The 15,543-nt window shown below is 36.8% G+C and overlaps 2 protein-coding genes across 3 annotated transcripts in view; one reads left to right on the top strand and one right to left on the bottom strand.

Moving 5' to 3' along the window:
* Positions 1-15,543, bottom strand: part of LOC142336533 (uncharacterized) — a 199,309-nt gene that overhangs the window by 122,254 nt on the left and 61,512 nt on the right. Inside the window, exons 13-16 of the mRNA XM_075385441.1 lie at positions 3,996-4,268; positions 3,405-3,610; positions 1,427-1,632; positions 664-940 (exon numbers count right to left, since the gene is read on the bottom strand). Of these exons, the coding sequence (XP_075241556.1) occupies positions 664-940; positions 1,427-1,632; positions 3,405-3,610; positions 3,996-4,268 (962 nt within the window). The remainder of the gene's footprint in view (positions 1-663; positions 941-1,426; positions 1,633-3,404; positions 3,611-3,995; positions 4,269-15,543) is intronic.
* The window catches only part of LOC142335948 (uncharacterized), a 44,824-nt gene continuing 39,079 nt past the window's right edge, over positions 9,799-15,543 (top strand). For both annotated transcript variants that reach the window (XM_075384360.1, XM_075384361.1), the window contains exons 1-2: positions 9,799-9,969; positions 10,430-10,616. The gene's annotated coding sequence lies outside the window, so the exon portion shown is untranslated. The remainder of the gene's footprint in view (positions 9,970-10,429; positions 10,617-15,543) is intronic.

Below are 15,543 nucleotides of genomic sequence, written 5' to 3' on the forward strand. Positions count from 1 at the left end.
CACACTCGGGCACATCACACACACAAGATCACAAAATCACAGAAATTAGGTGTGCAAATAAGTAACACGGAAAATACTTTTCAATTTTTGTGAAGCAGTGTTCACAAGGTAGCTTTTTTTCAACAAGATTTTGATTGTTATGGCTGATATTTTTGGCAATCAAATTCCAGGATGTTTGAGATTAGAATCTTTGGTTAGAGTAGTTGCAATTTTCAATGATTATCCCATTAAATTTTCAAATTCTCTCATCAACTTAGAAATACCACTCATTAGTGTTTCCCTGTCTTTCTAATTATTTTTTATCCATAAATATCGTGAAAATCCTTTTTATAAGTCATTTGGTTATTTATTGCTAATTTCCTTCTGTTTTCCAACAATAGAACGCCAATTTTAAAAAGTTTTTAAAAATAGCTCACCAAATGTTTTGTACTGAATGAATAGTTGCTTTGAAGGTTGTGTAAGTACTGCGATGTGTGTAAGTAAGGATGACAGTTGTTTCAAAGAGGGCAGAGGGAAAGTGACAAAATCTTAGACAGTTCGCTACTAAACGAAAAATGTGTGACAAATTTAAAAGAGTGGTTAAAAGTGATTCAATCATCCATCAGTTTTGCATATATTTAGTTAGCGCAAAATACAAGTAAAACTCGAATGAAATGACTCAACTGTTTCCCAATCCACTCGCTGTAGCTCTGATTAGGCGGCCCTATCAATGAGTTAAAATTCTCCCAGTTCACATGGGCCAGCTGTTGGGGTGACAGCTGTGTCTGCAACAGTGAAATGTGTCTCTCGTAAAGAGCCCTCTGTCTCGTGCCATCCGACGACGATTCCTCGTCTGTCCCCTCCCCCGCTTCCCTATCAACCGCAGGGGAGGCTCTGTTAGTTTGTGTACCAGTGCCACTGAATGCACTTTCCAGCTTAGATAACATCTCAGTCACTGAGTCTGTAACACATGAACAGAAAATGAGGCTTCTAAAAATGTGTAAAAACGATGCTCTGGTTGAAGGAATAGAATCTTGAAAATTCTATGAGCGACCAAAATTATATGCAACGGTTAGCTAAATATTTTGTCGAAAATTACACATCGCTAAGCTTATGTACGTTTTTTGGGCAGATATTTGATATTTTTTGTAAACATACAATTATATAAAGTTTTCTACTTATCAAATTAGTGAAAAAAATACAGGGAGGTACTGTTGTTGATAAAAATTATGATAAATTAGGAAAAATTTATAGCAAATTTATCATACAAAAGTGTTGTCCTTTTCAGCAAAGAATCTTCTCAAATTGGTAATAGAAAAATGGCTCGTTATAAGCACACAAAAGAATCACCCGATTAAAATGTTGAACTGTTTTCTGTTTTTCGAAGACTAAAATGGTTCACTATGCAACTCCGCGTACGGTTTTTTTTTGTTTAAATAAGCATTACCATTGGATGCACTGTTTTCAAGCACTTCGTTCTTGGCGAAGTCGTAGTCGAATTTGGACACGTCTGTATTGGTGTTGAGTCCAGTGTTTTTGCTCTCTGTTGTAAGGGGACAGTTGATTCGGAACAGGTGATTGTTACCCCACAGAATACGGTCACAGTGCTTCACAACTGTACGATCTCGGATCTCAACTCCGTTGATACACGTTCTGAAATTAACCCACCGGTGTTTTGAGCCCGGACCGAACTCCAAGTCTATATCAGTACTGTTCAAGTCTAAATCCAAGTCTTATTTCGTTTCCCAGTACTGGAAAAGTCTAAATACAAGTCTTACACGTCTGGCAAGTCTTAGCCAAGACCATCTGAAGAAGATTATACAACTCCTTTTGTCAAAAAAGTAAACACCGAAGCCCCACCCAAAAATTACAGACAAGCATCTGTCAGTTCAGCCTCATCAAATTTTTTGGGAAGTTTTTTGAAGGTGAGCAACGCTTGGAGAGCTGATTAAATTGATGGGAGGAATAAAATTTTGACCATTTATGCTATTCTGAAATCTTTGTAGAATATCAAAAAACCCAGGCTGAGGTCCCTGACGGAAAGTCAATATGTTCAAACCGTCCCAGACGGAAAGTGCCTATGTCCAGAACGTCCCAGACGAAAAGTGCCTATGTCCAGACTTTCGTGCGTTCACAAGACTTTCGTGCGATCACCAGTCTTTCGTGCGTTCGTATCCAGACTTTCGTGCGTCCATCAGATTTTTGTGCGTTCAAGTTCAGACTTTCGTGCGTTCAAAAGACTATTGGTGCGTTCATGTCCAGAATTTCGAGTGTTCATCAGATTTTTCGTGCGTTCATGCCCAGACTGTCGTGTGTTCATCAGACTTTCGTGCGTTCATCAGACTATTGGTACGTTCATGATCAGACTTTCGTGCGTTCATCAGACTATTCGTGCAGTCAAGCCCAGATTTTTGTGCGTTTATGTCCAGACATTCGAGCGTTCATCAGACTATTCGTGCGTTCATGACCAGACAAGACCTTCGTGCGTTCATCAAACTTTTCGTGTGGTCATGTCCAGACTTTGGTGCGTTTTTCCGTGTTTCCAGACTATGTAAATTTAAACGCACGACAACCCCGTCGTGCATTCATCTGGGTCTGGAGATATTGATTTTCTGTCTGGGACCTCAACCTGGGATCTTTGCAACAAGAAAATCTCAATGGGTGCAATTCGGGACATTTCAAAGGCTTTCAATTCTACAAATCACCGAATTTTATTTTTTTAAAAATAAAATTCGGGATGTTGGCCACAACAGTAAATATTGGTAAAATTACCCAAACATTACTATACGAGTATAACTCTAAGATTACATAATTCAGAAAAGATGAATTCCGCATGATACAACACTTGACCCTCTTATGTTAAACATTTAAGCGAATGATTTGGTTTACAATCGTAAAGAAACTATCGTTAAATGCTCTAGTACGCCAACATTCCACTTTTTTACACTTTTCAGCCGAATCGACAATTTCGACAAAACAAAGGTCTCGATTTCATTGCCGGGTCAGTGTTGTAAGTGGTTGTAAAACAGATCGTTTTAAGTACAAAAAAGTTGTCGGAAACCACTATAAATTTAGGCAACAGAAAATCTTACCTCGAAATCTTATTTCAAGCAATTAAGCGTTATAATAATCAACAAAGGCAACTAGGGGCAATTGTTTGAAGTCATTTAACAGTTTAGAACATGTTTCTGAGGGATTACAAAAACTTTTTGCTGGATTTCAACATTAATTTTTTTAATTGTATCATTCAATGCTTTTAGGCAATCAATATAATACTTTTCATCTTGAGAACTATGAAGAAATCATTAACTATGCAGTGCCTCAGTGTGTCACATGTTTTTTTTTTCTGAAAATGCAATAGACGAAACTAGCAATATATTTCATGCTGGTGGAATGGATCATAAAAAAACTAATCATGCACATACCTTGCACCCTGGGATGGTATGATGAATATATCGTTATTTATGATCTCAAATGAGCAGTGGTGTTGTTGGATGCCCAGACCAGTCAGCTGGATGTCCGGTGGACTTCTCTCGACCTCGTCAAAGTCATCGTCATCAATACTCACCGCCTCTTGTTGTTCATCGTCTTCGTAATTATCGGGAACTTCGGAACCCACAGTGGTCCAGGGCTGCGAGAACACGTGAGTATTGTCATTTTTTGTGGGGGGAAAAAGCCATGAAAAAATTAGTGCGCGACCCAGATTGTTTATGAAAATATCGTAAGTCGAGCCACGAAAAGCGAACCACGTTTGTCAGCTGAATTGGTATTATTATTTAACGTTCACATTATTTTTTTGTCGTTCATCGAAAAATCGAAAAGAGAAAGCATGTACGTTATGAACAGTAGTTACTTTTTCGATAGTGCTTTTTGCTTTCATGAAATGTTCTTACGAATGCCAAAAAGTTTTAACATGCGTATATCAACCATATTAAGCATTTGTTTACTAAGGAATATAGCTTAAAAGGTAGGGGACAAATGGAAACATTTCAATGGTTATGACAGTTTGCGTTTACTTTCAGAGGATAAATGAGCATTTCATTGAGAAAGGGATCCGAGTTGAGATTGACGATGAAGTTTCGGTCACTCAGTGCAACTCCTCGACTGCTCCGTCGCATCATGGAAGCATCAACTCCACCTTGTACTGGGTAGGACACTTGATGACCTCTAAGACCTGCACCTTCGTTCCCAAATGGACTCCGTCGCTCTGAGAAGGTGCCAGCATCTCTCGAAGAGACCATCTTTAGTGTCATGCTCAATCCCATGTTCTCCAGGGCAGCCTGACGATTCTGTAACAACTAACAAGCTGTAAAATTGATTTAGCATAGTTTGTCAATATTATGTCACTTGTTGTCAATATTAAGTTTGTCCATATCAAGTCACAATATTAAACTTTAAAAAATATTCTGTAAATTGTATTATTGTTTCATATAGTATCCGCGTGATTTTCCTAGTTAGTTATATATATATATATATATATATATATATATATATATAAAAGATAAATTCCTTAGTTTAATGTCTCTCTGAATAACCTTGGTTAATAGCGGTAAACTCTTCAGTTCCAATGATAAAGAACTCAAATTAGATCTCATACCCATGTCACAAACACCCACGCAACAAAAGACAGGAGTCATATACAGCACCAGTAGGAAACAGAATATACCCACAAGTTTTTACTATCAAAAATTCAACTATTTTAACGTATTTTCGTCAAAGTAAAACTTGTGATATGAGATCAACAACTAATCAAATTTATCAAATCAACAACAATCAAAATTTATTATTGAAAAGTAAAGATGGAAAAAGTCATTTATTTTGCATTGTTTATGCTGTCAGAGAAGATCGTTCAAACTAATCTCCTCTAGTATAATGCAAAAAAGAAGAGATAAGAAGTTAGAGAGTTCATGGTTCACCACGCTCAGAAACGTAATACAAAAGTCCATATATTCTTTTTGAAATCTAGAAGAAATTATATTTGACTTCCCCGTGTTTCGAAATTGCTTCTGAAACTGATTTTTTCAGGTCTCAGAGCATTTCTTCCAATTGAAAGACTAGGCAGTTAATTGATTATAAAAATCTAAAAACAAAACGAAGAGTTGTTTGAATAAAAAACAAATTAAGTTCAAATATAAACTAATAAGATTTTCTGTTTCGAAAAAATGTTACAAAGAGTGAAGGAGCCAAAACGTAGTGTTTGGCGAAACCCAATATTCGTCAACACTTCCTAACCTAAATGAACAGTGACAAGCCTGAGTAAACAACGATTGTAAAAGAAAAATTTTTCTAAAAAACAGTTTCGTGTGTCACAGTCTATTTGTGAGTGTTTGTGTGTGTGTGTGTGTACTTGTGTGTATAATGTGTTTGAGGTTTGTGTGTGTGTGTGCAAGCTGTGTCTGCGTACGTTTGTGTGCGTCTGTGTGTGTGTGTGTGTGTGTTTGTACGTGTGCTTGTAAGTTTTGTCAAAGTCTGTGCGTGTGTGTGCTGCTAAATTTATTGGATGTTTAGGAAAATTTCATGATAAGTAAGAAGAAAAAAATTAGTTGACTCAAAACAGCAGAATTCACAAAAGAATTTTACCATATAGGTACTATCATCATGTTGTACTACTTTTGAAATATTAGAAAAAAATTTGTTTGTTAATTTTCACATTTATTGACATCTTTATTTATCTATCCCGCTGTAATTTTAACCAAAGTCAGATCTTGTTTTGCCTGGACCAATAGCGTGATAGCTGTTTTGTAGTTGTCGGATCGTATCTTGTTGATCGTATTTTGTTGAAATTAAAAAAAAAACGATTTCATGTGACGACTTTATGTGTGAGTGTTTGTGTGTGTGTGTGTGTGTGTGTGTGTGTCCTTGTATGCATAATGTTTTCGTGGTGTGTGTGTGTGTGTGTGTTTTTGAGCTGTGTGTGCGAGTGTTTGTGTGTGTGTGTGTGTGTGTGTGTGTGTGTGTGTGTTCTTGTAAAGTTTGTCAAAGTCTGTATGTGTGTGTGCTGCAAGATTTCGAGAATGTTTAGGAAATCTTCATGATAAGTAAGAAAAATTAATTGAGTTAGCTCAAAAAAGAAGACTTGACAACAAAATAATCCCATATCGTTACGATCATCATGTTATAATATTTTGAAACAATGGGAAACTTTTTCTGTTTGTCAATTGTCACATTTAATGCAATTTTCGGTGTTCTATCCCGCCTTAATTTTATTCAAAGTCAGTTCTAGCTTTAACTGGACCAATAGCTTGATGGCTGTTTTATAGTTGTTGGAACGTATCGTGTTGACAAGCCTTGTTCATTAACGAAAAACGAAATGAGCTTGAAGATTTGCTCGTTTTCCTATATTTTTGTCCACGCTGAGATATTAGCCTTGTTGATCTTCAGAGTTTGTTGCTGTTGTCAAATTGTGGGCCACTTGTTACCTGATTTATAAGCATGGTTTATAAATAATAACTTTTCCAGCAAACTTTCCCGTGTCTTACTCTTTAGTTTTACAAATACAACACTAAGCTTCAAAAATCCAAATGGTAACCGTTAATGAACCAAAACTATGAGAAAAAACTCAAGAATTTGCGTTCCTTGAAAGCGGAGAAATTGAATTGAAAAATTATTTGCAATCCTCTCAAGAAGGAAAAGGCAGGGATTGGGATTTTGAACAGAGATGAAATGCTAACGACTGCCCGAAAAACTTAATCTAAATCATTCAGTAAACTAAAACAGCTAAAATGTCCGAGTTTATTGCCAAATGCAGAAAACTGATGAGTCTGCTGATGCACTCAAGAGATTAGATTATGGGAGACACGTAATCAGTATAATAGCTAAAGAGTGTAATTGCAAAATTGATTATGTGGGAGAAATTCATCTTCCCGTTGTTACGTCAATTAAGAACTTTAAAGAGAACAAACAAAGAAAAGAGCCAAAACATAGTATTTGGCGAAACCCAATTTTCCTCAACACTTCCGAACCTAAATGAACAGTTCGAAACTGAGTAAGCAACGATTGTGAAACAAATTTAAAAAAAAAACAATTTCATGTGTCGGAGTCTATATATTTGTGTGTTTGTGTGTGTGATTGTATGCATAATGTGTTTGTGGTGTTTGTGTGCTTTTGAGCTGTGTACGCTTGTGCGTGTGTGTGTGCTAGTAGGGTTTGTCAAAGGATGTACGTGTGTGCGCTGCGAGATTTCTTGAATGTTTAGGAAAGTTTCATGATAAGTAAGAAAAATTAATTTAGTTAGCTCAAAAAAGCAGACTTCACAATAAAATAATCCCAGATCGTTACCCTCATCAGATTATAATGTTTTGAAATATTGGGAAACTTAGCCGTGTTGATCTTCAGAGTTTGTTACTGTTGTCAAATTGTGGGCCACTGGTTACCTGATTTATAAACATGATCTATAAATAAAAACTTTTCCGGCAAACTTACTTTTGGATCAGTTTCCCTTGTCTTATTCTTTAGTTTTACACATGTAACACTAAGCTTCAAAAACACAAATGGTTACCATTAATGAACACAATAAACTTCTGTGATAGCCGTGAGAATGATTGTAATCCAAAAATATAAGGTAAACTCAAAAATTTGCGTTTTTTGAAAGCGGAGAATTTGAATTGAGATTTTTTTTGGAATCCTTACAAGAAGGAAAAGGCAGGGAGGGATTGGGACTTTGAACAGAGATGAAATGCTAAAAACTGCCCGAAAAACTTAATCCAAATCATTCAGTAAAATAATACCGCTTAAATATCGAGTTTACTGCCAAATGAAGAAAACTGTTGAGTCTGCTTATCCACTCAAGAAATTAGATTATACGAGACACGTAATCAGTATGATGGCTAAAGAGTGGAAGTGTAAAATTGATTATTTGGGAGACATCCATCTCCCCTTTGTTGAGTCAATTGAGAACTTTTCAAAAATAAAAACTAACAGAGATCATTAACTTCAGAGACCATACTACTGTACGTCATTCAAAACAGATCATTTTTTTGCCGTCAACAGCTCCCATCCAAAAATCAAAACACAAGAGCATAGAATTTCAGGGCTGTAACGCTCAGATACAAACAAAAAGAATAGGTTCAATTGGAAAAACAGTCTTTCGCAAGGTGAAAACAGCCATTATTATCCCAAATGTGTATCAAATCTTCCTTCAATCTTCAAAAATAGGGTAGAGCTGGTTGCTTTTTCCCTTTGATTTCCTGAATAATTTAAAACATAAATCATTGGATATAATATTTAATACACGGTTACACTATCCACCCTATTCACAAAAATTATACCCCCTCCAACCCGTTAATGAATATTAACGGTAAATGGAGGCTATACATTATACGTCCACTGAAGCGGAACTAGAATGAGAGAGACAAAAATGAAAACAGATTTTATTAATCATCTCTAAAAAAAATTGGCACGTGTTCCTCTTGACTGTTTAATACGCATTTCTACCGTTTCTACATAATTACATTGCAATTTTTTCTGGGTGCTTTATTTTCACTTACTGCTTTGAGTTAAGCATTGATCGAAATCAGAACAAAAATGTGCGAGAGAAACATTTCGATGTTACCTTGACGGTGTTTATGTTCCTCTAGCTCTCCGCAACGTTCGAGTTTTTCCCATTTTAGCCCCCACTGTAATGGGGCTATATGAAATCTTTTCCGTTTGTGCCCCCCCCCAGTACGTTATGCTTCCCCATTTACAGAGCAAGTGTCACTACTTGATAAATCATTATGAAAAATATGGCACGTGTCTCTGGGGAGTTTCAATTAATATGTACCCACTAAGCTTGGGGGAAACAAACGGAAAACATCCGCTATACGTTATTTGACCACTATTCGCGGGGGAGGCTATAATAGGAAAAATCGCTCTTCCGTTACCCTTGTGCGCTATGCTCCCCCCCCCCGTAATAGAACACATGCCGGATCATTACCGTTTGTGCCCCCCAGCTTAGTGGGCGCATATTGAAAGCGGAGAATTTGAATTGAGAAATTATTTGGAATCCTCACAAGAAGGAAAAGGCATGGAGGGATTGGGATTTTGAACAGAGATGAAATGCTAAAAACTGCCCGAAAAACTTAATCCAAATCATTCAGTAAAATAATACCGCTTAAATGTCGAGTTTACTGCCAAATGCAGAAAACTGTCGAGTCTGCTTATCCACTCAAGAAATTAGATTATACGAGACACGTAATCAGTATGATGGCTAAAGAATGTAAGTGTAAAATTGATTGTTTGGGAGACATCCATCTCCCCTTGTTCAGTCAATTGAGGTTTTTTCAAAAATAAAAACTGACAGAGATCATTAACTTCAGAGACCATACTAGTCTACGTCATTCAAAACAGTTTGGGGGGAGATCCCAAATATGTATGAAATATTCCTTCAATCTTCAAAAATAGGGTAGAACTGGGTGCCTTTTTCTTTTGATTTCCTGAATAATTTAAAAGATAAATCATTGGATAGAATATTTGAATCTATTCTGTTTCGCCCCCCCCCCCAGTGATTTTTACGCCCCCCCCCTCGTTACAAATTACATGTTGTTATATAGCACGTTACTATGTAAAAAAATAGCACGTGCCCCTGGGGGCGTAAAAAATATAAGCCCACTAAGCTGGGGGGGGGGGGGGGTGCCGAAACAGAATAGATCCGAATATTTAATACACGGTTACCCTATGCACCCAAAAGGACATCACAAAAATTATAACCCACCCTCTCCAACCCATTAATGAATATTAACGGTAACTGGAGGCTATAAGTTATAGGTCCACTGAAGCCGAGCTAGAATGGGAGAGACAGAAATGAAAACAGATTTTATTATTCATCGCTAAAAAAAGTTGGCACGTGTTCCTTTTGATTGTTTAACACGTGTTTCTACCGTTTCTACATAATTACATTGCTATTTTTTTCTGGGTGCTTTATTTTCACCAACTGCTTTGAGTTAAGCATAATGTGATCGAAATCAGAAGAATAAAAATGTGGGAGCGAAACAATTCGATATTACCTTGACGGTGTTTATGTTCCTCTAACTCGCCGCAACGTTCGGGTTTTTCCCATTATTTGTAATGGGACTATATGGGATCTTTTCCAATTGTGCCCCCCCCCCCAGTACGTTATGCTTCCCCATTTACAGAGCACGTGTCACTACATGACAAATCATTGTAAAAATATGGCACGTGCCTCTGGGGAGGTGCAATTAATATGTACCCACTAAGCTGGGGGGGGGGGGGCACAAACGGAAGAGATCTGCTATACGTTATCTGACCGGGTAGGCTATATCTATTCGCGGGGAGGCTCTAATGGGAAAACCACTCTTCCGTTACCCCTGTGCGTTATGATCCCCCTCCCCGTTACAGAACACAGGCCATTAGAGAGTAAATACTTTGCCCCCTACGCTGGGCTGGGACACAAACGAAAAATATCTTAAAAAAGTTTATGAGAGGAACATAAATTAAATTTGACAAACGAAAGAATTCAAAGTCAAGCCAGAAAAACGGGTCCTGATTCAATTGTTACCGAGATGCTTTCCCTTTAATGAAACGAAAATTTCTTGAAACGAAAAACAAATTCGAAAGACAGTGTGACTGATACGCATATCATACCAAAAGGACGCCAGATTGTTTCATCACACGTATCCATTAAACAGATTCAACAACGGGTATGAAATTGAGGACCTTTTCCGTTCGTCCCCCCCCCCCCCCGGACGTTATGCACCCTCCCGTTACAGAGCATGTGTCATTAAATAGTAATTGATTATGCAAAAGTATGCAAGCTTCGTCGGGGGTGCAAATAATATGCATCCACTAAGCTGGGGGGGGGGGGGGGCACAAAGGGAAAAGATCCGTAAATGAATTGGAGTTTGCCTGGATTGCTTGTCACTGATTTGTACACGGAACAAGACTTATTGATTTTTCCGGTCCATTTTTTTTATTTTTCGTTTAGATTACGTGCCATTAGAATACTTTAAATAATTTTCAATGCCATGCCAAAACTATCTATCTAACACTGCGTTCGCAAACCTACTGAGAGCCTAATAATATTTTAAAAGCACGGTATTTTAAAGAACATTTTGACATCTACAGAGAGAGACTTTAGGAAAGTTCAAACATTGGGCTCTCCACAGATTAAGGGTTCGTCTAACTCCTACTCTGCAACAAGTGATCGCCAGAAGACCCGAACATTAAAAAAAATAAATCCAAATTTGAAAAGAGTCATAAAAACAAACTGTTTTGTATAGTTATTAAAACTCAGTAGCACGAAGAGGTTTCTACATAGCAAGACGTAGTAACAACTCTAATGGGCGTAAGACACTCATTCCAATTTCACTTAACAAACAATTCCTGATTTCAGAGCATGCTACAATTAGATTAAGCATGTAACGGAAAATCAAGGATATAATGGACCTATTATCTTTCAACCCCCCCCCCGCCCCCCGCCCCGTGGGCATATATCTTTTATGCTCATAGGCGCATTTGCTATTTTTACAAAAAAAACGTGCTATATAAAACATAAATTGTAACTGAGGGTATAAAAAGAAAACCAGTATTGGATATATTGGATTTAAAACAGGGTATTTCCCATTATAGCCCCCCATGAAGTTATAGCACCCCATTATGGTATATTGTGGGGGTGAGCTGTAGGTTATCTGACCACTACGCTGGGAGGCTACAATGGGAAAGACCCTGAAAGCAAAAACAATATTATTAATTGAACTCTGAATAATTTGATATTTGCCCAAATTCAGCTTAATTTAGCATAGACATAGTTTAAGAAATAAATTAACAATTTCCCTACAATCACCACCAACTCCCAAAAACCAAAATTAAGGTACAATTAAGTAAGACATTGGTTTCTGTCGGATGATAATCGAACGCTTTTCACGCCTGTCATGATAAGTTCTAGTGACAGTGCAAATTTAGGGAGGACAAAGATTTACCACGTGACTGATGTCAAAATTTCAATACTGTAAGCTTCGTAACAAAAACGGCGAATATAGGAATGAAACAATGAAATGGACCATTAAACAGCCCCGCTCACATTACCAATGCGAGAATTGAGAAAACAAGGAGCGTTAATTAAAGCGATTAACTTTTACCGTCATTTTTGTAGTCTATTAATTTCTGAAGTCTTTTTATTCAAATAAGTCAATTGCTGCTCAGTAATTTTTTGAAAGTAATTGTTAACACAATTTAAGGAGTAGCTTTAGCTCTGATTTGATTTTTTTATTAGTACATTTACAGAAGCCTATTTTGACAATAAAAGTTACTAGCACGATACTATATAAAAATTATCACGGGCGCTCGGGTGGGGGCGTAAAAAATATGGGACCCACTAAGCTGGGGAACACAGAATAGATCCCAATTTTCATTACAGCTGCAGCTTTTATTGTCAAAATAGGCTTCAGTAATTGTAATAATTAAAAAAAACAAATCAAAGCTAAAACTACTTAAATTGTTTTAGCAATTACTTTCACATAATTACTGAGCAACAATTGACATATTTGTATAAAAAAGACTTCAGTAAGTAAAAGTCCACAAAAAGGACGGTAAAAGTCAATCGCTTGGATTGACACCCCTTGTTTTTCCATTTCTCGCATTGGTAATGTGACCGGGGCTGTTTAATCTTCTATTTTATGTTTTCATTCGTAAATAACCCATTTTTGTTACGAAGTTTACAGTAATGAAATTTTGAAAGCAGTCACGTGGTATATCTCTGTCCTGCCTAAATTCGCTCCGTTACTAGAACTTATCATGACAGGTATGAAAAGCGTTCGACCATCATCTGACAGAAACCAATATCTGTGGAAAGTTCACTCATTTTATAGTTTCTTTTTTGTTCAATCCAATCTGAAAAGATACATCGTTTTGATCATAAGTCCGACAAACTTTAACTTATACGATAACAAACCAGTAAACGCAAAAGTTTGTGAGGACGGGAACAAAAGTGGAGTCTCTCTTTTGGATCTTTGACCCTAATAAAGACAGCTTGAAATGTTCTAAACGTTGCGCGTTTAATTTCTATATGATGAAATGAAGAACCTATAGTGCTCTTGTACAATAAAGTGGAGCTCATCAAAGCCCTGCTTAGCCCAGTAAGAATATCTTTCACAATAAAAACTCTTGATGAACTAGGTAGGTAATGGCGATGACGTTGTGTTTCGTCAACCTCGATAGAGTATTTTATGCATTATGGTCGGCTTTAAGGAAGCAAGCTTTTGAAATTGTGCTGCCGTAGCTGCTGAATCTCCCTCCGCGTGATTCGTCTTTGAGTTCAAGCCATCGTTACAGCATACCCAATTTTGATCAATTTTAAAAAGTGGCACAAAGCAAACAGTGTTTTTTATGACCGCCAGTTACAAATTATATGTTGTTATACAGCACGTTACTCAGAAAATAGCACATGCGCCTGGGGGCATAAAAAATTTATGCTCACTAAGCTGGGAGGGGGGGGGGGGCGAAACAGAATAGATCCCTGATTTGTACACGGAAGAAGAATCTTTTGGATTTTTCGGTCCAGTTTTGACTTTAACAAATTTTCAATGCCATGCCAAACTATCTATCTAACTGCGTTCGCAAACCTACTGAGAGCCTAATAAGATTTTAAAAGCACGGTATTTTAAAGAACAATTTGACATATACAGAGAGAGACTTTAGGAAAGTTCAAACATTGGGCTCTCCACAGATTAAGGGTTCGTCTAACTCCTACTCTTCAACAAGTGATCGCCAGAAGACCAGGAAATTTAAAAAAATAAATCCAAATTTGAAAAGAGTCATAAAAACAAACTGTTTTGTATAGTTATTAAAACTCAGTAGCACGAAGAGGTTTCTACATAGCAAGACGTAGTAACAACTCTAATGGGCGTAAGACACTCAATCCAAGTTCAATTTGCAAACAATTCCTGGTTTCAGAAGCATGCTACAATCAGATTAAGCATGTAACGGAAAATCAAGGATATAATGGACCTATTATCTTTCAACCCCCCCCCCCGCCCCGTGGGCATATATCTTTTATCCTCATAGGCGCATTTGCTATTTTTACAAAAAAACGTGCTATATAAAACATAAATTGTAACTGAGGGTATAAAAAGAAAACCAGTATTGGATATTTTGGATTTAAAACAGGGTATTTCCCATTATAGCCCCCCATGAAGTTATAGCACCCCATTATGGTATATTGTGGGGGTGAGCTGTAGGTTATCTGACCACTACGCTGGTAGGCTACAATGGGAAAGACCCTGAAAGCAAAAACAATATTATTAATTGAACTCTGAATAATTTGATATTTGCCCAAATTCAGCTTAATTTAGCATAGACATAGTTTAAGAAGTAAATTAACAGTTTCCCTACAATCACCACCAACTCCCAAAAACCAAAATTAAGGTACAATTAAGTAAGACATTGGTTTCTGTCGGATGATAATCGAACGCTTTTCACGCCTGTCATGATAAGTTCTAGTGACAGTGCAAATTTAGGGAGGACAAAGATTTACCACGTGACTGATGTCAAAATTTAAATACTGTAAGCTTTGTAACAAAAACGGCTAATATAGGAATGAAACAATGAAATGGACCATTAAACAGCCCCGCTCACATTACCAATGCGAGAATTGAGAAAACACGGAGCGTTAATTAAAGCGATTAACTTTTACCGTCATTTTTGTAGTCTATTAATTTCTGAAGTCTTTTTATTCAAATAAGTCAATTGCTGCTCAGTAATTGTTTGAAAGTAATTGTTAACACAATTTAAGGAGTAGCTTTAGCTCTGATTTGTTTTTTTATTAGTACATTTACTGAAGCCTATTTTGACAATAAAAGTTACTAGCACGTTACTATATAAAAATTATCACGGGCGCTCGGGTGGGGGCGTAAAAAATATAAGACCCACTAAGCTGGGGAACACAGAATAGATCCCAATTTTCATTACAGCTGCAGCTTTTATTGTCAAAATAGGCTTCAGTAATTGTAATAATTAAAAAAAAACAAATCAAAGTTAAAACTACTTAAATTGTTTTAACAATTACTTTCACATAATTACTGAGCAACAATTGACTTATTTGTATAAAAAAGACTTCAGTAAGTAAAAGTCCACAAAAAGGACGGTAAAAGTCAATCGCTTGGATTGACGCCCCTTGTTTTTCCAATTCTCGCATTGGTAATGTGACCGGGGCTGTTTAATCTTCTATTTTATGTTTTCATTCGTAAATAACCCATTTTTGTTACGAAGTTTACAGTAATGAAATTTTGAAAGCAGTCACGTGGTATATCTCTGTCCTGCCTAAATTCGCTCCGTTACTAGAACTTATCATGACAGGTATGAAAAGCGTTCGACCATCATCTGACAGAAACCAATATCTGTGGAAAGTTCACTCATTTTATAGTTTCTTTTTTGTTCAATCGAATCTGAAAAGATACATCGTTTTGATCATAAGTCCGACAAACATTAACTTATACGATAACAAACCAGTAAACACAAACGTTTTTGAGGACGGGAACTAAAGTGGGGCCTCTCTTTTGGATCATTCACCCTAATAATGTTCTAAACGTTGCGCGTTTTGATCCTATATGTTGAAATGATGAAGAACCTAGT

Source organism: Convolutriloba macropyga, chromosome 3, assembly GCF_964194025.1.
Source record: "Convolutriloba macropyga chromosome 3, txConMacr16.3, whole genome shotgun sequence".
NCBI classification, from domain to species: Eukaryota; Metazoa; Xenacoelomorpha; order Acoela; family Convolutidae; genus Convolutriloba; species Convolutriloba macropyga.